Source organism: Ostrea edulis, chromosome 1 (assembly GCF_947568905.1).
Source record: "Ostrea edulis chromosome 1, xbOstEdul1.1, whole genome shotgun sequence".
Classification (NCBI taxonomy): domain Eukaryota; kingdom Metazoa; phylum Mollusca; class Bivalvia; order Ostreida; family Ostreidae; genus Ostrea; species Ostrea edulis.
Window position 1 is genome coordinate 84,919,400 of NC_079164.1, and position 22,882 is coordinate 84,942,281.

The 22,882-nt window shown below is 35.3% G+C and overlaps 1 protein-coding gene across 4 annotated transcripts in view; it reads left to right on the top strand.

Annotated features, from left to right (window-relative positions):
• The first annotated feature begins 651 nt into the window (after positions 1-651).
• LOC125677345 (uncharacterized) overlaps positions 652-22,882 on the top strand; it is a 40,317-nt gene continuing 18,086 nt past the window's right edge. For 3 of the 4 annotated variants that reach the window (XM_048915357.2, XM_048915362.2, XM_048915426.2), the window contains exons 1-34: positions 652-729; positions 2,795-2,935; positions 3,672-3,819; positions 3,951-4,146; positions 4,654-4,802; positions 5,347-5,439; positions 7,598-7,768; positions 8,039-8,176; positions 8,385-8,564; positions 9,561-9,721; positions 9,839-9,976; positions 10,221-10,319; positions 10,793-10,976; positions 11,166-11,310; positions 12,020-12,153; positions 12,330-12,456; positions 13,589-13,680; positions 13,858-14,022; positions 14,124-14,246; positions 15,212-15,346; positions 15,550-15,669; positions 15,974-16,114; positions 16,201-16,388; positions 16,724-16,823; positions 16,915-17,085; positions 17,398-17,478; positions 17,706-17,786; positions 18,337-18,438; positions 18,626-18,730; positions 19,023-19,169; positions 19,336-19,423; positions 20,597-20,761; positions 22,037-22,149; positions 22,697-22,802. In XM_048915357.2, the coding sequence (XP_048771314.2) occupies positions 2,934-2,935; positions 3,672-3,819; positions 3,951-4,146; positions 4,654-4,802; positions 5,347-5,439; positions 7,598-7,768; positions 8,039-8,176; positions 8,385-8,564; positions 9,561-9,721; positions 9,839-9,976; positions 10,221-10,319; positions 10,793-10,976; positions 11,166-11,310; positions 12,020-12,153; positions 12,330-12,456; positions 13,589-13,680; positions 13,858-14,022; positions 14,124-14,246; positions 15,212-15,346; positions 15,550-15,669; positions 15,974-16,114; positions 16,201-16,388; positions 16,724-16,823; positions 16,915-17,085; positions 17,398-17,478; positions 17,706-17,786; positions 18,337-18,438; positions 18,626-18,730; positions 19,023-19,169; positions 19,336-19,423; positions 20,597-20,761; positions 22,037-22,149; positions 22,697-22,802 (4,288 nt within the window). In that variant the 5' untranslated portion in view covers positions 652-729; positions 2,795-2,933. The other variant, XM_056163737.1, reaches the window with a different exon arrangement.

Here is a 22,882-nt window from a genome sequence, read left to right on the forward strand (position 1 = left end):
GTCTTTTTTCGTAATTACGAGATAACTATCTCGTAATAACGAGATCTTTTCTCGTATATTACGAGATAGGGGAATGTAAATTTATTTTTTATATGATACTAATAGGCTTTCGTAGCATCTTTATCAAAACTACATGTACTTCAACGGAGGTTTTCAAGAGGATTCATATTTTCTTTTTCTTTCTTTTTTCCACAATCCGGAAGACAACCCCCTGTGACTTTTTGCAAAAGGATACCCTCAAGAAAACCCTCTTCCCGGGGAAAATTCCCCTTTATGTACATTTTATATTGATTCCTAACCGAAAAAATAAGAATCGTTACAATACTCCTGTTATCTGCAACACTCTACGAGAAAATCGGGGGTTTTTCTGTGGAGCGTTGCCTGCAACGTCTTGATGTTAGATGCTATAATAGCATGGTGGTAATATTTTAATTTCGTAAATAATATTGATAATAATTAGGGCACATGTTTTGTTAAAATGTTGATATAGACATGTATATATGAAAGAGAAACAAATGAATTCAAAGAGAAATGGTATAACCGAACAGTATCTTTCTGATGTCACAATTTTGAGTTTCAGAGAGAGAGAGAGAGAGAGAGAGAGAGTTACACAGATACATCGGGTTCGTAGAACAGCTACTGTTATTTTGATCGGGTTCATATGATAATTTTGTAAATAAAAATAAACATGATGCCTGATGTCTGTTGGTTTTGAAGGCTCTATGGAAGGTTAAGTTTATTTATAGCTTTATTATGGCAATTTATTATTTAAAATGGAATTAGATGATTAATAAATCGAAGTATGAATTTCTGACATTCAATAAGTAAGGATTTTGAATGGTATATATGTAGTATAGCTAAAAATATCGTGGTGGGTTTTTTTCCTACTACAACGAGCGCATTCCGTCTGTGAATCAGTTTGAGTCAGATGATCTGACAAAACTGCAGACTGAGATTCTGGATTTCTAACTGCCATGTGAGGATTGTTTGAAAAAATGACTGAATGAACAAAGTAGTTCATGGTCTATGTTAAGTGGTTCTATATTGCTAATATTTCTGGACAAGGAATGTGTTTTCAGTTTTACAAACTGCATTGTATTATACATGTAGTTTGTTTGTGTACTGATACCCTATATATGTTGACTTGTTTGAATTCTATGCCTTTCATTTGTTTTACTGGTATCTCCTTAGTGTCAAATGAAACAATGCATGATTTAAAGGCCAATATAACTGTGTACATCAAGATCTTCCGAAAGTTATAGGCCAGATCCTCAGATATATCACACACCACTATGTGTTGTTTCTAACTGAAATAACCAACTTGTAATCTCACTTGTTCAGCCATTCCACCAATTAGACCTTAATTCCTGCACCTTTCTGTCAATTTTGGTTGATGTTTAAGTTTGTTGTAAATCACTGTAATTTAAGCAGCAGTGTCTGTCACTGCATTGATTTAACGTTTTCAGTCCTTATAGGAATATATATTGCTTTTCTGTGGTTTGGTTCTTTGAACAGATCACGTTGTTTGACCTTAACTTTTACAGATTGGGGGGTTCCCACTTCAGCGTTCTTTAAATAAATGTCATTGACCTTGAACTTCACCTTAGGAGGGGACCTTTGTGTTTCTACTGTATAGGTTGATGAATGCCCAACTTCCCCCAACCTAATGAAGTTTAAATTTCCGGTTGACCTACTTTGAGGTGATGATGACCTGTTTCTTGACCCTGGACATTCTCTAGCGAAATGACCCTCTTGTTAACAATTGTAGTATGTAATTGACCTTGTTGGACTTCTAGTGGGGAGATGTACTATTCGACCGAGTTGCACGATTAGGGGATGACTCGTTACTGTTTGAGGTTGATTTTTGAAATGGTGTTGACCTTAATGACACTCAATTTTTCCTGAATTTCTGATTTGGTCTGTTTGCCTTCTTCTTTTATTCTTTTACTTCTTAATTCTAAACTTGTCATTGGCAAATTTGTTTTTGAGCTTTCTTGTGCATTGTAAAGTGTTCTAATTTTTGGTTTTTTGTCATCACTTGCCAAATTTTCAAAAGTAATTACTCGTTTTATCTCATTTCTTTTACTTCCTAATATGAGTCTCTGATTGGTTATTGCGCTTTTTAGGAATTGCATGGCTTTATCTAAGGTTGTTGGATTTTTATCCAATGCAGTTAAAGCTGCCTTTTTGTTTGAACAACCCTTTAAAAATGCATCAACTGCTACAGCCTGTACACAGTGACCAGGGGTATTCGGATACCCATCAGTAGCCATTTCCCTAACCTTTTCTGTGAATTCTTCTTGAGTTTCGTCACCATTCTGATGTACATCTTGTAACTGATGCCTAATTATGTGTGGTGGATCTTTCATACCGAACCTCTCATTCATTTTTTGCACCAAGGTGGGGAAATGGTTTTGATCATATACTAGATGAGTGCTGAAATATTTAAGGGCCTTGTCTCGCAAACTTTCAATTACATTGTCTAATTTCTGTTTGTCACTCCATTTATACCTCTTAGCTATGGGTATAAAATGGGTGCCAATCTGATTTCCCATCAGAAGTTGACATTTTGTGGGGACTCGGACCCTCGTACTTTCTTTGTGAACTAAACAGTGGTTAATTGCACTTGACACTGACCCTAATGGCTAATTTATACATTGCATTTTCTGATATTTATTTATTGCCCATATTTACCGGTCTTCTAATTTGCATAAATTAGGTATTAGTGTGTTTCCAAACAAAGATGGAAGCAAGCACAAATAGTTTAATTTCGTTGGACTGGCTTTTTATTTAGATTCTTCAGGAACTGCATGACTGAAACGATTGTAATGTAACTTGGTGGAATGGTCCTTCACTCCTTTATGTCAAGAAAAAGAAATATACAGTAACCTCCCAGGCCTGAGACACGTTCTTGGAAAATGTCTAGATCGTGAATGTAAGTAGGCCATCATATAGAAGGAGAAGATCAATCCTGAACGGCGATCAATTTTTCACACCATTTGTACAAGAGGGGACTTGACAGAATTAATACATTCTTCAAGCTACAATTGATCAAAATCATGACTGTTTCCTAATAATTGTTATATATCTAAAGTTTTACATTTACTGTTTTTCACATCACATTCTTACTAACTGAAAGTTAATATCTCGTAAACTTTCAACTTTTGAAATATGCTAATTACACTTGACCTGACAAACATTAAGTTTCAGTTAGTAAGAATGTGATGGGAAAAACAGAGTAAATGTAAATATTCATTCTAGTCAAAACAAACTCAGTGAGATCAAAATATTTTCATATTACTTGCATTTTCTTGTTGATGTTTTGCTTACTCTGGATATACCTATATAATGAACAACATTTGAGAGTACAACATGGTACAACAGAGGTTTATAATGAAAATGATGAAAAATATTATAATACAAGAAATGTCTAACTAACACACAATATGCTGGTATGAATAGACTTGAGGTATATCATCTTTTATTCTTTCAAACTTGAAAGACACTCCTTAAATGTACTCTCAAAAATCATATCTTACCTAGTGTATAAATAATTTCTATGTTTTTCCCATCACTAGATTTTATTGGACTACAGTTATAATTTTTTGTTGATATCAAAAATTATCGTCGCAAACCACAGGTTATTGTTTCATTGTATTTCACAAATTCAGGATGATGGAAATTTCTGGCACAAACATTTTCCATAACTGCACCTTTGTGTTGGAGTTTGATAATTTGACGAAATTGAAGGAAAAGCAGTGCTGGAGGAGAAAAGTGACAGATCATGGGGGAACTGTGTCCTATGTTTTTACCCGCAAGGTAAGTTTACAAGGAAGTTGAACAGAGCAGGGTTTGTACAAGTACATGTATTCACAGATGTAAAATATTATCTATAGCTCTGTATTTGTCAATTGTGCTGATTCTGTGCAATGTTTTTTTCTTTCCCTCAGACTAACTATGTGGTGTTATTTGGGGATATGTTGGAGAAAACATCATACAAACAGAGACAGGCAGTTCGATATAATGTGCCTGTTCTGCGATGTGAATTCATTTCAGACAGCATAGAAAAGCAACACCTTTTGCAGACAGCAAGTTATGAAGTGGGAGAACCGATTACTGGGAAGAATTTCAGAAAAGGACGAATATGTAATTTGGATTACTTTGATTACTCATTCGAACTATAACTTAATTACTGGTTTTATACTAATATGAAATTTCTCTTTCTTTATATTTATGTAGTAAATGTTGATTTATGAATGCACTTTTTTATCTTGATCATAATATCCCGAAAGCTATACACGTGTCTCACATTTCAGTGTAACTGATGTGTTGAAGATTAGGGAGGGGGGGGGGTATTATTTGTCTGTCTCTCTGTGTGGACCTTAACAATTATATTTTTGATATGAAACAGAGACTTTAAAATACTTGATGACTTGAGATCAAATCTAAGAGATTGATGAATGTCATTTATTGAGATCAAGGTCAATTTGCCACATTTGAACATGGTCGTATTTGGGGCATAATGTTTCACAACCACATCTAGTTTGAACTTTCACTTCAATTCCATGAATTTGAAAGTACATAATACCATTGAATAAACATAGAAATAGACGTGGAATCGATGAGAATTTTTTGTAACATTGTAATTTATAGCAAAACAGCAGAAGGCAAGAACATATCTAAATGTCAAACGACACAAGACTGTGAATTTAAATGCCATAAAATCCTGGTGCCTGGATGACCCCGAGGCCCCTTATCCCAATGATGACAATTACAAAGTGGCAAAGTGGGCTCTTCTGAAGGTATGTAATGCTTTAATGATCAGGAAATCAGTATCAACTTGCCATAAAGTTAATCATGGAAGCTTTGAATTATTTGTACAGTTTGTAAGTCATCTATAAATAAAGAAATGTTTATTCGGTATATACATACATACAAACATACATACATAAATACCAAGGATAACCCATGAAAGCTCAAAAGCTTATTTCAAATGGGATCCTTTGATGCACGGATGTTTGCGCTAGGGGGTCATTTATGTGGGAGGAAACCGGAGGAAACCCACATGTCCAAGCGGGCGACCACCAATACCCTCTCACATACAACCACTGCCGATCACAGGGATCAAACTCGGGTCACAGCGGTGAGAAGTGAGAGCGCTACCCAGACTCCCCTCTATAACTCTGTAGCAGTGATCTATGTTTAGTATGCTGTCAATAAACGCATAATATTTTTAAATGTTGTTGACTGTGACATTTCTGGGAATGGCTGGAAATGTTGATGTTATTTTTTGTTTGAAAATAATCTACATTTAGTTTAGATTGTCGGTACAATTTTATTTTGCAGTCTTCAAAACTGGTTCGTGTTATTGAGGTTCATGCACTAACATCTTGTGACAAGTTCCGGCTTTATCATCAGGAAGGCCAGATTGAAGGGGAGGTAAAACCACCAACACATGTATAACATGATTAGATATGATGAGTTTTCCAAGTACTCTATCCCCTATTTACACACATGGTATATTGTACAGTGTAAAACCTGTCAAATTCGACATGCAGTGGGAGACCAATTTTTTGTGAGAATCCGCATGTGTTGGAATGAACAGTGTAATGAAATTGAGAATGAAAATAAGGGTTGAAATGCTCAGTGAAACAGATTGCACAGGTGTCAAATAAGACAATTTTAACTATCTACATTTAATTTAGTTTAGATTTAATTTCCAATGTTTTGATTTTGATAATCTTTACTAATTGTAGTGATAGCCATTTCCTCATGAATGTGATGCAGTTGTGCATGAACAATGCTTGTATGAATCTTGATGAATATAACATGTCAATTTTAACCACTGGGAATTCTGACAGAAATGATTATAGAATGTAAATATAACAAGAGGCCTATGAGCCACATCGCTCACCTGAGTCACCTTGGTCCATATCAGAAGACTTTCCATATATATTTGCATGTAAAACCGTAGTCCCTATTATGGCCCCAACCTACTCCTGGAGGCCATGTTTTTGCAAACTTGAATCTACACTATGTCAGAAAGCTTTCATGTAAATGTGAACTTCTTTGGCTCAATGGTTCTTGAGAAGAAGATTTTTAAAGATTTTTCCTATATATTTGTATGTAAACTTTGACCCCCCACCCCTTGTGGCCCATCCTACCCCCAGGGGCCATGATTTGAACAGACTTGAATCTGCATTATGTCAGAAAGCTTTCTTATAAATATCAGCTTTTCTGGCTCAGTGGTTCTTGAGAAGAAGATTTTTAAAGATTTTCTCTATATATTTGTATGTAAAAGTTTGATCCCCTATTGTGGCCCCATCCGACCCCCGGGGGCCATCATTTTAGCAAACTTGAATCTGCACTATATCAGGAAGCTTTCATGTAAATATCAGCTTTTCTGGCTTAGTGGTTCTTGAGAAGAAGATTTTTAAAGATTTTCCCTATATATTTGTATGTAAAACTTTGATCCCCCTTGTGGCCCCATCCTACCCTCGGGGACATGATTTGAACAAACTTGAATCTGCATTATATCAGGAAGCTTTCATATAAATCTCAGCTTTTCTGGCTCAGTGGTTCTTGAGAGGAAGATTTTTAAAGATTTTCCCTTTATATTTGTATGTAAAACTTTGATCCCCCCTCGTGGCTCCATCCGACCCCCGGGGGCCAGGATTTTAACAAACTTGAATCTGCACTATGTCAGAAAGCTTTCATGTAAATATCAGCTTTTCTGGCTCTGTGGTTTTTGAGAAGATGATTTTTAAAGATTTTCCCTATATATTTGTATGTAAAACTTTGATCCCCTATTGTGGCCCCATCCGACCCCTGGGGGCCAGGATTTTAACAAACCTGAATCTGCACTATATCATGAAGCTTTCATATAAATCTCAGCTTTTCTGGCTCAGTGGTCCTTGAGAAAAAGATTTTAAAGATTTTCCCTATATATTTGTATGTAAAACTTTGATCCCCTATTGTGGCCCCATCCAACCCCCAGAGGCCATGATTTTAATAATTTAGAATCTGCACTACCTAATAAAGCTTATCTATAAATTTCATCTTTTCTGGCCCAGTGGTTCTTGAGAAGAAGATTTTTTAATGACCCTACTCTATTTTTACTTTTTTCTTGATTATCTCCCCTTTGAAGATGACCTGACCCTTTATTTTAGCAATTTAGAATTTTCTTTACTTAAGGATGCTTTGTGCCAACTTTGGTTGAAATTGTCCCAGTGGTTTTTGAGAAGAAGTCAAAAATGTTAAAAGTTTACAGACGGACGGACACCGGACTACGGGTGATCAGAAAAGCTCACTTGAGCTTTTAGCTCAGGTGATCTAAAAACTTCAATGCTTCAAGTCAGCATCCTTTTCTTTAAAATCTAACGTGCTTCATAAAGCATACCAATGTGAAGCGTCTTTTCAAAAATGAACTTTATTTCTTCGATAACACGGAGTTGAATATAAATTTACATTGAAAAGTATTGTTGCAGTATAAAGTATGTTTTGGTCATTGAATGTAAATTAATTGATTTATTTGTATAAAATAATCGTAATTATGACACTTTTGAACAAAACTCTTTTCAATGAAAATCATTTGTAGCACATTGTGGGGACTGAGGCACCAGTAGTATGGTACGTAGACACTGCTGATGAAGTGCTTGTCTGCTATGAACAATTATACAAGAGATACACTTCAGCCATAGTGAATATGGAACCATGGCACACTCCAAATTTCATCTCCAACCAAATAGGGTCACACAAACTGAAGCTGGTATGTGGTAATGAAACATTTTACTTACAAAGAAGAGGCATGTGATAAAATCCCCCCAATTTTTTTTTAGATTGAATTTTAAAAAATGGTGTGTTAAATAGCAGTAAGAAATGATTTACTTTTCTTTAACAGACTGTGATTGAACTTGTTATTAAAAAGTATTTGCACCCAATCTATGTATATTATTAGGATTATAGTGATGCAGACAGAATTTGTTATTTCAATTCAGTTTAATTTGTGACATTTAAAAGAAGAATACTGTTACTTCAGATATTGGATGATATTTGTTCGATGTACAATGACCTTGACCAAGATGTGGGAGAGTTTGTTGAGATGATCTGGAATGAGGCAACACAAGAAGCTGAGAAAATGTTGACTGTTTCAATGCAGCATACAAAAGTGGATAAGGTAGTCATATTGAATTTAACAGTTTGTGTAAATAGGTAGAAGAGAATTTCATTCACTTACAATGTGGAATTTTACTTTTGTAAAAAGTGATACTTATTAAGCTTGTAAATTAAGAAGCATGGCACATAAACAAAACAGCTATTTTACTGGTGATGTGTTGTGTTTTTAAAAGTAGTCCTAAACAACCAGAATATGTTTGCATGTATAGGTGGATGATGCCATGGCCATTCTGAAACAGATAAAACAAATAGTAAAGAAGAACAAATCAGATGATGGTTTGGCCGAATTAGTGGAGGAGTTCTATCAGGAGGCTCTTCCTCATAAACAACAGTACATAACAAAGGATATGACTCCAAAGGTGATTTCAGAGAAACTAGATCTCTGTCAGGTATGTGTTTTCCAGTGTGTGGGGGTGGGGGGGAGGGTCTCCTTTACAGAAGAGGATCTTTTTCAGCACTATTATATCTGTGTAATAAGGACCCCCATGAAGTCTTCAATAAGACGGAGTTCCCCTGATGTTTTCTGTTGCTCATATTTTGTTGTGCACTACAAGTCATTCGTTGGAGTTTCTTTTCATGTATTCATCAACATTTCTCATTTTCAAATTTACAGATCTATAGTAAAAATTGCTATAACTCAAAATATAACAGAATAAGATTTATTGACAAGCAGGAATTTGTAGACTCATTGTAAGGGTTCTGTTCTATATTTACATGTTACAGTGTAGTCATATTGTAAGGGTTCTGGTCTATATTTAGATGCTTCAGTGTAGACACATTATAAGGGTTCTATATTTAGATGTTTCAGTGTAGTCACATTGTAAGGGTTTTGTTCTATATTTACATGTTACAGTGTAGACACATTATAAGGGTTCTGTTCTATATTTAGATGTTACAGTGTAGACACATTATAAGGGTTTTGTTCTATATTTACATGTTACAGTGTAGACACATTGTAAGGGTTCTATATTTAGATGTTACAGTGTAGACACATTATAAGGGTTCTATATTTAGATGTTACAGTGTAGTCACATTGTAAGGGTTTTGTTCTATATTTAGATGTTACAGTGTAGACACATTGTAAGGGTTCTGTTCTATATTCACATGTTACAGTGTAGACACATTGTAAGGGTTCTATATTTAGATGTTACAGTGTAGACACATTATAAGGGTTCTATATTTAGATGTTACAGTGTAGACACATTGTAAGGGTTCTGTTCTATATTTAGATGTTACAGTGTAGACACATTGTAAGGGTTCTGTTCTATATTTAGATGTTACAGTGTAGACACATTGTAAGGGTTCTGTTCTATATTTACGTGTTACAGTGTACTCATATTGTAAGGGTTCTATTCTATATTTCCTTGTAAATGTGTCTTTTCCAGCTCATCTATGATGTACTGGCTGTAAGTGAAGCCACAGACTTTTCTCCCAATGCCAGCACAGTTGCCAAGTACAGGGCACTAAGATGTCGGATGAAAAACCTGAATGAACCAGCTGCTAAATTTCAACTCATTCGAAGCATTTTCAATGATAGGGAACACAGGTTATAAACTATTTTGCATTGGTACATTATGTAACCATTGGTAAAAACTGAAAAGTGTAATAAATAAGTGTATTTGATAGTGAACATTGGCTGATGTTACTTTTCTTCATTTTGTAGGATCATGATCCACAATGTTTTTGAAGTTGGTCGAACTGTAGAAGACATTATGTACCAGGGTACTGCTGAATCAATAGGGAATTCTCATCTTTTGATGCATGCCTCAGGGCCACAAAATCTGCTTGGCATTCTATCAAGGTATGCATCCATGTGTCTAAAGCCTTCCTCACTTAATTACTGCAAAATGCTTTTTATGTATCATGCAAACTTTTTCCCTGAAACTAGTGAATTTTGTGTTTTACTTTAACATCAAATACATACAAATGTTAATTTATGAATTATTTATTTAAAAAACTCAAGTGGTGGACAAAAGAAAGAACTGAATATAACGTGTATATTGTGAGAAAATATCCATGTTGTGTATGTTTATTTGTATCTGTAGGGGAATGCTGTTACCTCAGGATGTGGTAGAGGAACATGGAGTCACCAGAATAGATGGTGGAAAACTGGGATGCGGCATCTATTTCTCCAACTCGTTTGAGTAAAGAAAATATTATTCTGATTATGATTAATAGATCAAACATGTTTTGTTTATTCATTCAACTGACATTGTTGTTTTATGTTTTTAATTCGTGTTGAGACGTGCCAGCTTTTGTTGATGTGCCTTGTTTTATGTTTTTCACTCGTGTAGAGATGTTGCCAGCTTTAGGTGATGTGCCTTGTTTTATGTTTTTCACTCGTGTAGAGATGTTGCCAGCTTTAGGTGATGTGCCACAGTTTGATCAGGGAATGTTATCTTAAATAAGTAAACTAGCATAAATGTCAAGTTTGTCCAAGCCTGTAATTGACGGAAGAAAAGCTGCATGAAAAATATCCATTGTATGTTACAAGACCTGAAGTGTTACAAAAACACATCAGCCAGATGATGTCATAATTCCAAATATTGGTCAATTTTATCAAATTTACTGTAAATAGAATAAATAACTCCATTTGCGTGATTTTTTTTTATTACAGTACATGCCTTCAGTATGCTGTGCCCAGTGCTGTTACAGGAATGAGGATGCTAATCATCTGTGAAGTGGCCTTGGGAAATTGTTGTGACTATACAACAGTACAGCCTGAGCTTAAAGCGCCACCTAGTGGTTACCACAGCTGTCATGGTGTGAAAATGACAGAGGACAATAAAACAGATTTCCCAGTATGCTCTTGTGATGTACTTGGGATGGGGGAGAAGGGATACTTTGAGTGCTCTTTATCTTGCTCTGTAAATTAAGAAATATTGTCCCATGTACAATTTTAGATTCCCAGTATGAATTATTCATTTGTAACAGATTTTTGCCAGTTATGTCACTACTGATTGGTTGAAATTTGTAACATTTCATTACAGGATGATGAGTTTGTGATATACAACACATCACAACAACGAGTTCGATATATTGTTATGTTCACACTCCCATGTGATCCACCCATACATTCAATTCAGACAATGCCTGAAGAAAAGGAGGATATTGCAGTTGTTTCAAGCTCATTTGGTATGATCATTTCAAAAATAAATTTCATTTTTGAAAATACACGAGGGTGCATGTATAAGCTGCGACACTTTATGCCGGCATACTTCATGAAGCACATTTTAGCACTTCATGAATAGCATGCTGGGGTGAAGCATTGGTGTTTATACCTGTATGTACAGTATTTGCAAAAATGAAATTTATTTCTTATATTTACAAGTTACTTTCATTTCTGTTTGAATATTCCCAGCTGTTAAAATAGTCACATATATTTATCAAGATTCATACTCATTTTGTTTACATTCATGAGGAAATGCCTAGGTAAAGGTATTGAAGGTAAAATCATTGGAAATTAGACATGTTTATCAAGACTCTGGGACTTTGAAATTGATGAGTATTATAATATTTATTAGGCAATCAATTCTGCTTGTCATTGATATCTGATGTGCTACTCTCCTCTTGGGTAGGTTAGAGGGAAGACAAAAGGGAATGTAATGTTAGTTTCATTGTCAAAAGCCACGGGTGAAATATAGGCTCCTCTACCCTGGTATGTTTCAGCCATGGTTTTGCGATGATGTGTTAGTTTTTGGTGTAGTCAAAGGATGTGCTCTTAAAGAATGTAAAATGAAATGTGAGATGAAATGAATAGATTGCTCTTCAGTCTTGAATATATTTTCCATGAACATATTTGATGCATGTCTCATATTGCATACAAGATTCACAAAAATTGCAGATATCGAGGACTTAAAGGACCTTCCTGACCCTCTCTCAAAAGTGACCGGTGGTCTGATCGGTAGTAAAGGGTCAACCAAAATCCCACTCCAGGGGGTTCACATCCGGGCTAAGGTTGTAGATATGGTGGCAAAGGTAAGCTTTCTGAAAACATTGAAATTCAGGATATATAGTTTTAGCATTTTTTCTACATTTGCTAATAATGCATTGTACACTCAGTACCTGTATAGTGAAGAATAGAAAGCTAAAGCTCCATGGATTTAATGGATTAGTATGGTGGTATCCCTCTATACAGTTTTTGTTTCCAATAGGTGGTGATTCTGCAGTCCTATAAAAACAATATGACTAAACCAATTGAAGCAAAGTATGTGTTTCCGCTGGATGAGACAGCAGCTGTTTGTGGGTTTGAAGCTTTTATAAATGGAAAGCACATCATAGGTAAGGCAAGGGTGGAGTATATTTAAACAATAGAATGCTTTCTTTGTTGTTTCATCGGGTGATGAAGGTAGCTAGCATTGCAGAAAAAATTCATAACCCACTTATGTAAATTTTTTCTGCAATAATTGCTACATACCTTCATCACACGATGAAACAATAAAGACATTTCATTGTTTATATTTATACTTTTATGTATTGTTTTAAAATTTAAACAAGATTTAAGTACTAAAATATCATATGATTGACCCATTCGTAATGTTAAATGGAACAGCTAATGCACACTTTGACCTTGATGACGCTCCATATTTGGTACTGATTACACGGACAGGTGGCGCTAAAAAAACTGGATCAAACTAGTTTGCAAGAAAAATACTTTAATTGTCACAGATGAAAGAAATGTCAATTTCAAAAGAAATATATAAGAGAAAAGATTCAGTGAATGTAAATATATAAGTGGCAATGATGGGAGGAATGTGGTCAATTTTACAGTTGTATTCATCAGCTCCATTTTATATTTTAGAAGTAGGAAACATATTTTGGTATTCATAGTTACAATAGATATACAGACGTTGCAGCAGGTATATTGAGAATCTGCAGCTGGCATTCAGACGACATGCTCGCATGGAGATTGCTTGAAATCTGTATTTCAACAAGGTTGAATTTTTGTTGTATAGAAAAAAGCCTACCTGTAGTTGGTTGTAGGGTGGCCCTTCTTACTTCTGTGTATAGTTTTTCATTTTCTCGTGTGTATGGAGGATTTAAAAATTTCTGTGTATGAAACAACAAAATTTACAACCCTACAAAAATTATAGATTTTATTTTATTCATTTTGTGTTTAACAACCATGCATGCATTTCTGGGGTTATACAAGAGATAAGATAAGATAAGATAAGTTTATTCTAATTTTGGGCCCAGAGGGCATAACAGTAAGACAGTTTATAAAGAAGGAAATTCAAAAAAGAAAAAGTTTACAACATTAACTACAGGTTACATAGACTGCAAACTGCATGTGGATGCAGCATGTTGGGGAAACAAGTCTGGTGTCTGAAAGGCAAAAATGAAATACCTTAAATTCAGTCAAATTTCTTGCTGTACATTGTAATTGAATGTGTCATGTTTTCTTAATTTATAGGAGAAATAAAGGAAAAGAAGACAGCTCACCGGGAGTACAGAGAGGCCATTAGTAAAGGTCATGGTGCATATCTAATGGATGAGGAGGAGCCTGTAAGTTCAACTTCAGTGTCTCTGAAATCAGCTCAGTTGAATTTACAGCACAGTTTTTTTCTATGAAAACATAAAAGAAATTTTATACTGTGCCATATTAAATATCAATTACTTTTAAACCATGTTCCAAACAAGTCAAGATTTAAGACAAATTCTTTGTATTTCTCTAATTTTTAGGACGTATTTACTGTGAGTGTTGGAAATCTTCCCCCTAAATCAGAAGTCCTTATAAAGGTCACATACATCACAGAACTTGGGGTGGAGGGTGATAGTATAGCCTTGACCATTCCTGCAACAGTGGCACCATGGGTCAAAGACTCAGCACTGGCTCAGCAAACCCAGGTACTGAGTATTAACAATTACAATTGTTTATAGATTATTTAGCTTTCTTATGAGCCTGGATCATAATCCATTTTATTTCAATGAATTGTTATTGCTTTTAGGCAGAAACATCAGTTCTACACATCAGTGACCCAACAGGCTGTCAGATATCATTACAAGTGGCCATAGAAATGCCTTTTGTGATCAGGTCCCTGACATCAAGCACCCACTGTCTGAAGTACAAAGTAAGATCATGATGCTTTGTCTGGATATTTTATCTCAAATTTATTTTACACTCCCATTGAAAGGGGGGGGGGGGGGGGGGGGGGGCATATTGATTTGTACCTCTCGGTCTGTCCAAGTGTTGTCCACTCAATATTTTAAGAACTGTTTTCTTGACAGACATCAGATTTTCCTGATGAGTAGATTTTGATTTGAAGTCACAATGTCATAGGTCAATCTAATCTAAAAATAGGAAGACATTATCCACTTAATATCTTAAGAACCGTTTGCCTAACAGACATCAAACTTGATACACTTATTCCCCCTAAGAAGCAGATATCTGCTTTTTATTTTGATGTCACAAGGTTAAAGATCAAGGGTCAAACTGGACATAGTAAGATACTGTCTGCTCAATATCTTGAGAAATATATGCTTGAAAGACATCAAATTTGATTATGGTGCTCTGGTACATCCTAAGAACTAGATCACTCCTGATTTTGAGGTCTCAAGGTGAAGGGTCAAACTACTATGGACATAAGAAAATATTGTCTGTTCAATATCTTGTGAACCCTTTTATGACAGACATCAAACTTCGTACAATGGTACATCTGGAGAACTGATGTCCCCACTTTATTTTCATGTCATAAGGTTGAAGGCCTAAACTCAAATGATTGGTTATATTGAAATTCTGCTCAGTATCTTGAGAAATCAAACCTAATATTGTGGTTGCCCCAGACAAGCAAATAATCTATATTTTTAACTTTCATTACAGACATTCCAAATTTAAAGTTGATCCTTTTTCAATAATGCCACATAGGAGGCCATATATGTTTCTGAAATATTTCTTGTTATTCTATGTATTGTGAATATATAGTCCATTATCATAAATCATATGTTAATTGATTTCCGTTTTCAGTGACATTTCACATGGATGTACCTTGATCATGTACCCAAAATGAATTGGTTTATGTTATTTTTAATTTGATAGAAAACTGCGACCAAGGCTGTGGTGGAAATACCAAGGAAATCTGAGTTTACAGAGGGATTTCAGCTTCTGATCACATTAGCAGAGATCCATGTTCCACGGATGTGGGTAGAAAATGACCCAGAAAAAGATGTACAGGTAATTTTCGCAGAACAATAGGTAAAATAGAGTCTGATATTATGAACTTTTTTAGGGTTTTTCCTTCAAGAAGTTTTAAGGGAACTTGTAGACAAAATTGTTGAAGGTGCCGTGCCATTAGAACATATAGTTGGATAATGTGTAATTTACCTGCCTTTCGCTTTTGTACCGAAAACTGTTTTGTTTTATTCCAAAATCTCTAGGCCTGCATGCTAGCTTTTTACCCTGAGTTTGAGGCAGCAATAGATCCAAGCCCAGAGGTCATATTTCTAGTAGATTTGTCCAATTCTATGAAGGGAGACCCATTCAGAGATGCTAGGAAGGTATGCTCTTTAAAAAAAAGCCTTTCTTTCATTGGTTTCATCTTACTGGACATGTTATCAAGACATAATTACTATGTATATATTCAGAATTATAAATGATAATCTTATTTTCTTATCAAGACAACCCTGTGAATTTGTATGAAAATAATTAAGTTCTAACAAATGAAAAGTGATTTAGAGTACATCCATGTAAAATATTACTGAAAACCGATATCAAATACACACCTTATCTGTGTAAAGTTTAGCTTTCCAAAACAGAACTGTCTTTATAGTCCTAACTGTGTGTACATGATTTTTGTTGCAGGTTTTGTTACTGGCACTTGAAAACCTCCCAGAGTTGGCTACATTTAACGTTGTGGTGTTTGGATCATCCTTTAAGGAGCTCTTCCAGTTTCCACACAAAATTACAAAGAATTCAACAAATGAGGCTATAAGATACATTGAGGTATGTGAGTATGCTGTAAATGAAAATACACTGTGCACAAATCATTCAAAAGCCATGTATACTTTAGATTGAATTTATATTTTCAGACTGCCAATCCAGTGATGGGTTGCAGTGATGTGTTGTCTCCCTTGAAATCCTTTTATTTACTAAGTCCACCAGAGGGCAGTAGAAGCATCTTTCTGATTTCTGATGGATTTGTTGGAAACAAAGAGGGCCTATTTGAAGCTGTGGCTACAAACAGTGCCAAAAATAGACTGTTCTGTCTAGGAGTGGGGTAAGTGCTGGTAGCATTACACGGGTGTGGCTACAAACACCTCTCTCAGGGAGTTGGGGTAATTACTTGCAACATTACTCTGGTGTGGCTACAAATGTTTCTCTCATGGTGTGGGGTGAGTACTTGTGTGGCTGCAAACCTTTCTCTGGGAATGGGGCAAGTTCTTGTAGCATTGCAGAGGTGTGGTTACAAACAGTGCCAGCTTCTCTGTCTTACAGTTACTAAGTGCTTGCAGCTTTACACAGTTACATGTACTTATTGAGTGGAGTGTATTTTGTTCAAAGTTGCTAGACTTAATTGATTTAGTGATGAATAATCATCTGATTTCTTTTCAGGAGCAATAGAGACGGTCATAACTTGCGGAGTCTGGCAAGTCATGGAGGAGGGACATATGAATACTTCGATAAGAAAACAAAATTCAACTGGAAGTCGAAGGTAGTGCCTTCTCTCAGATGTTATGTATGTAGAAATGCTGAACGTGGAATACACATAAAATACCTGGTATTATTTCATGTTGTGGCTATAGATTGCAGCACAAATAGGGCAGGCTACACAACCAGGAATATCACAAGTACAGTTGGAGTGGGGTCCATCTACTAATAAACTGGATCCACCCCTTCAGGCACCCTGCAAGATCCCAAGTCTGTTCAGTGGCTCCAGACAGGTGGTGTATGGATTTGTCAAGAATTGTACACAGGTACTAAATGCCACTCAAAGTGCTGTTGATATTCAAGGAATTATATTCATCTACATGCAAAATGTTATATCTTGAAAATGATCTAAATAAATGTTAGCAGTTTTTGTCACTAGTGATATCAAATGTTATACTATTTGTCATGTTTTGAATAAAGAAAAATATCAAACATGAAAATTTCTCTGACAACTGATTTCTTGATAAATTCTTGACAAAAGGTGTGTCTGTAAATGTACATGATCAATGTATGAGTACTCAAATTGAGGTGTAAGGTCCCAAAATTCTTTAAAATCACTCCATAAATTTTGTTTGTAGGCAAAATTGATGGCAAAGGTTGATGGAAAAGAATTTGATACTGTTGTTTCAACATCAGAACTTCATTTTACCGAAGGAAAGGCATGTCAAGCTTTCACAAGTTTACCTGTAGGAAAACAGGAAAAATATATGCTATTGAAATCTATGAATATTAAGTTCATCGAAAAAGTATGATATTGTATCCAAATGATATTTACACGGAAGAAAAAATGAATTTTCGAATGATAACACAATATTTATTCAGTAGTCCATGAATTCTTTGTAAAACTTTTGTTGGAATTTGTTTTGATGTTATATTTGTATAACAGATGCTGCATCAACTGGCGACCAGGGCAGTCATTCGAGACTATGAAGACGGCATTCTGAGTGACAACAAAGTAAAGCACAAGGTAGAAACTGACAATTAAATTCTAATTCAATTGTACACTAAACCAATGCAGAAAATTCTACATGCAATTCAATTATAAACTAAACCAATGCAGAAAATTCTGTTTGAATTGTAAACTAAACCAACACAGAAAATTCTAATTCAATTGTAAACTAAACCAACGCAGAAAATTCTACATGTAATTCAATAGTAAACTAAACCAATGCAGAAAATTCTAATTCAATTGTAAACTAAACCAACGCAGAAAATTCTAATTCTATTGTGAACTAAACTCGCATAGAAAATCTTAATTAAATTGTAAACTTAACCAATGCAGAAAATTCTAATTCAGTTTTATGTATAAGCTGTTGAAACAAACACAAATATATTCTAATTCAATTACAAGCTAAACCAATGCAGGCATAATCTACATTTGTACTTCTATTAGAAATTAAACAAATGCAGATAAATTCTAACTCAATTAAAAATTGAATTAGAAACTAGTCTGACAAATTCAAACATAATACATGTGATAGACAAAATCAGTTTAAACTCTTTATGTAAATTTTCAGATGATCAAACAAGATAGAAAGCAGCTGATTATTGAGCTCAGTAAAGAGTTTGGTATTGTGACTCCCTACACTAGTTATATAGCCATTGAGGAGAGGACTGAGGTCAGGCAACTATCAAATTCACAAATTGTTTCCGTCAAAAATTAAAAGTAAATTTTGTGATTGTGATATTAAGTATAAATCTATTTGCAGTTTTGCCACATTTTTAATCAACATTTGAATGAATCTATGGTAAATTTGAGAATTTTCTGAATTCATTTTTATGATTACAATCTTTCTGCAAATGAAGGGGGAGACAACTGAGGGTCCTGACATAGAGGAGCTGGTGAACAGGGAGACTGTGGATATCCTGCCGTATGTGGGGTGGGTCAATCCAGACAATATGGATGACAAGGTGTGTGTCCAAAGCATTCACTGTAAAAATAGTTTCATGAAGGAACTTGAATTTGGAGATGTTAGTATGTTTTTAATAGTAAAGATGTGACTGTGGGTATTTACCTTTAATAAAGTGAAATGTCACTGTGACAGTAGAGAATACGCTTAATATCATTTAAAGCAATGTGCTTTATAGGGACTAGTGGCATGATAATGGGAGTGTCTGGGGTCATTAGTCTAAGATTAGGCTGGCTGTAAGAAAGATATCTAGGTGTAGCAATGTCTGAGTAATATTAATGATTATTAAACAGGACCCAGTCAAATGTGTAGAGGAGCTGCTACGAAAGGCTAACATTGCAGAAAGCTTTTCTCAGTTAGAGGCCGAGAGATGCTATCTCTCTGTATTGGACTACAGACAGGACTTAATGGAGGAAGAAAACAGAGACTTGGCCGAGAAGGTGAGACGTAGCTGGAGTTATTAATGATGATGTATATTCTCTTCAATTTCAATATACCATTAAATCAATAGGAATATTGTTTGTCTGAGGTAGTCAGCATGTAATGTAGTTTTAAGTTTTATTATTGATGCACTTTAATGGTACATTTCCATGCATTATTTTTCAGGTTTTGGAGAAAGCAGACCAATTTTTCTTAGGTCAGAACTCTGAACATTCCAGAAAAGTTCAGCAACAGTTCCACAAGTTTCTTCCCAGTAAGTTTTCAAGGAAGACTTTAACTCTGTAGGCCACTTAGATGCATACAGCTACAGGTACAATATACATGTACATGTATACACTTAGATGCATACAGCTACAAGTACAATATACATGTATACACTTAGATGCATACAGCTACAAGTACAATATACATGTATACACTTAGATGCATACAGCTACAAGTACAATATACATGTATACACTTAGATGCATACAGCTACAAGTACAATATACATGTATACACTTAGATGCATACAGCTACAAGTACAATATACATGTTTATTATATAGCTAATAAATAGTCCTACAGTATATAAAATCTGCGTAAAATCTAGAGAATGTTAGCGTTCAATATCCTGAGAATTTATTGAACGCTAACTTTGCATTGCGTAAATTGTATGCGCCCGAAACATTCCGAGTATGAGCGTTCAATATTGACGTTACCGTAACGACGTAAACAAGCCAAAATGGCAGACGACGGTCCTCCGAATCTCACAGAGCCGGTATTTGATATTTACTTAATCAAAATGTTTTACTGTACATAAATTATGATGTTCCCATATACAAAATCAGTTTGCTTCATGCATTAATGAAGGGTTAAATATTGAACAGTTAAGAAATGCATGCTGTTATTGCACACTGCCAATATTGATGAATTCTCGTCTATTTTGGAGCAGTTTGAGTGAAAAGGGATATAATTTAACAACTAAATACTTTAGCTATATAATAAAAGGGTTATTGAACTTATATAGGTGAATATTGGCACTCGTTGGCTGTCAAAATGCACTCGCAAGCTCGTGCATTTTCACAGCCAACTCGTGCCAATATTCACCAATATAAGTTCAATAACCCTATAATACACTGGGAGTGCGTTCGAGATTGCCGTTCTTTGCACAAGTACAAATTCCTGTCAATTCCAAACGCAGAGTACACAACCCAAAAACGCCGAGTAAACAACCCAAGAATGGGTTTGAGGTGCAAAAACTCACACAACCTCTGTAGGTAGTGTGGTCGAATAACAAAGAACACGTTCGTGCACACATGTTCTTGTTGTTCGCAACTCTAAGAATGGAGCACGAGAACAATGGGAACAGCGATCTCGAACAAACTCTGGGAGTTCAGTATTTCACTACCAATGTCATGAGTTATACCATTTATTTTTCACTCCAGTTCCTAAACCACTCACAGTGAAAACTCTGACCGGAAGATCAGTACCAGTAACAGCAGGAACAGTGGAAGAACTGAAATCAGAGATACAGAGGAAGGAAGGAATTCCCAAGGACAGTATACGATTGATTTACAATGGCAGACAATTACTAAACACAGATAATCTAGGTGGGATTTTTCTCCTTCCAATTATTCAGTGATCGTTCATGGGAAAACTATCACGCATAATGTAATAGCTGGGGACTGTTCTGTACACTGTGCAAAGTATTGGGTAACTTCCTTGGTATTAAAACGATGTTTTCAGGGTTACTGACATGGTTCAGCAGTTCTATGATATGCAGGAAATCGTTGGTGACTCTTACTTACCTGTAGATTGTCTTGTTAGAAGTACATGTACATTTAATGTAATCATCTTGAATTCCACAATTTCATGATTTTCTATGTTGGTACATTTAAGGACATTGGATATCAAAAAAATGTTTATAATAGAATTTTGTAAATTTCCATTGTTGTTTGATCAAATGATAAGAAAACCCTACGTAAATATTAAAACGTTTATGAATAGTTTTATAAAATTTTGTAACATTTTTAGCTCACCTGAGCTGAAAACTCAAGTGAGTTTTTCTGATCGCCTGTTGTCCGTCGTCTGTCTATCTATCTGTCCGTCTGTAAACTTTTCACATTTTTAACTTCTTCTCCAGAACCACTTGGCCAATTTCAACCAAAAGTGGCCAAAAGCATCCTTGGGTAAAGGGCTTTCAAGTTTGTTCAAATGAAGGGCCATGCCCCCTTCAAAGGGGTAATAATCACAAAAATGCAAAACTAGGGTGGGGTCATCTCAAGAACCACTGAGCCAGAAGAGCTGAAATTTGCCTGAAAGCTTCCTGACATAGTGCAGATTCAAGTTTGTTCAAATCATGGCCTCTGGGGATAGGATGGGGCCACAATAGGGGATCAAAGTTTTACATACAAATATATAGGGAAAATCTTTAAAAATCTTTTTCTCAAGAACCATTGGGCTAAAGAAGTTCACATTTACATGAAAGCTTTCTGACATAGTGCAGATTCAAGTTTGTAAAAATCATGGCCTGCAGGGGTAGGTTGGGACCACAAAGAAGACTAAGGTTTTACATGCAAATATATATGGAAAGTCTTCAGATATGGGCCAAGGTGACTCAGGTGAGTGATGTGGCCCATGGGCCTCATGTAGTATGTTTATGGCTAATTGTCCATCCTGGATTTTTAATTTTACTCGTGCTGCCTTCTTTTGAATAAAAACATGGCCAAAAAAAATCCTATCTGATTCAGCAGTTAGATGATTGACTGATAGATAATTAAACAGTAACAGAAAAGGTGAGACACGGTCATAACTTCAGAACACCAGCGCCCCCTATCATTTTAATATGAAGCATTATTGAATTGTTATCTTAAAATCTTTATTAGATATGCCAGCGGACTCCAACATTTATCTTGTTCTTCGTTTGAGGGGAGGGCCATCTTCTAGCCACGAAGAAATACATCATCAGTCCAGTATACAGGCATTGGCCCAAGATGAGGTAATGGATATCACTTTATATTCTATAAAGAAACCAATATGAATAGTTCACCCATGTAGTTGTCATTCTTTATGCGCAGAGAGACAGTTTTTGAAATCTTTATATCAAAAATGTTTTGAAGTGCTCTTCTAACATTTCATGTTCCCTATAGTATTGAAATAAGACCAAATTTTACACTTCCTGAAAATTTTCTTGGATTATATACATAACTAGTCCCTGCTTTATTATACTGTGGGAATAAAAGAAGGAATGAGGATTGAGGAGGCATGTTGATTTTGTTCTGTCTGTCTGTTTGTCTAGCTGTCCATCTGTCTGTCTGTCTCCAACCATAACTAGAACTATGCGAGATACAGACTTCATACTCATAATTGCAGTGAGCTGAAAGGTTATAGTTACAGCCACAATGCTACTGGAATACAGTGTAAATGACAATAAACGTATCGGGGAGCACCCATCATTAGTGTGAACGATCCTTTTGTTTCACTTAGAATTAAAATATAAAGTTGATTGAGATGTGGTACTCAGTTTTATATACATGTATCATCAGGTAGGAGATGATGAATACAATCAATTCATAAGCAGTCTTTATACACCGGAGGTGCAGTGCTTAGAAAAAACAAACATACAACCGCAACGCCAGTCCTCCATCTGCAGTAAGCATTGCCTAAGATTCATTATTATATCTGTGGTGATTTTCTTGCAGCTTTTCATTGTTAGAGTTCATTAGCAATTA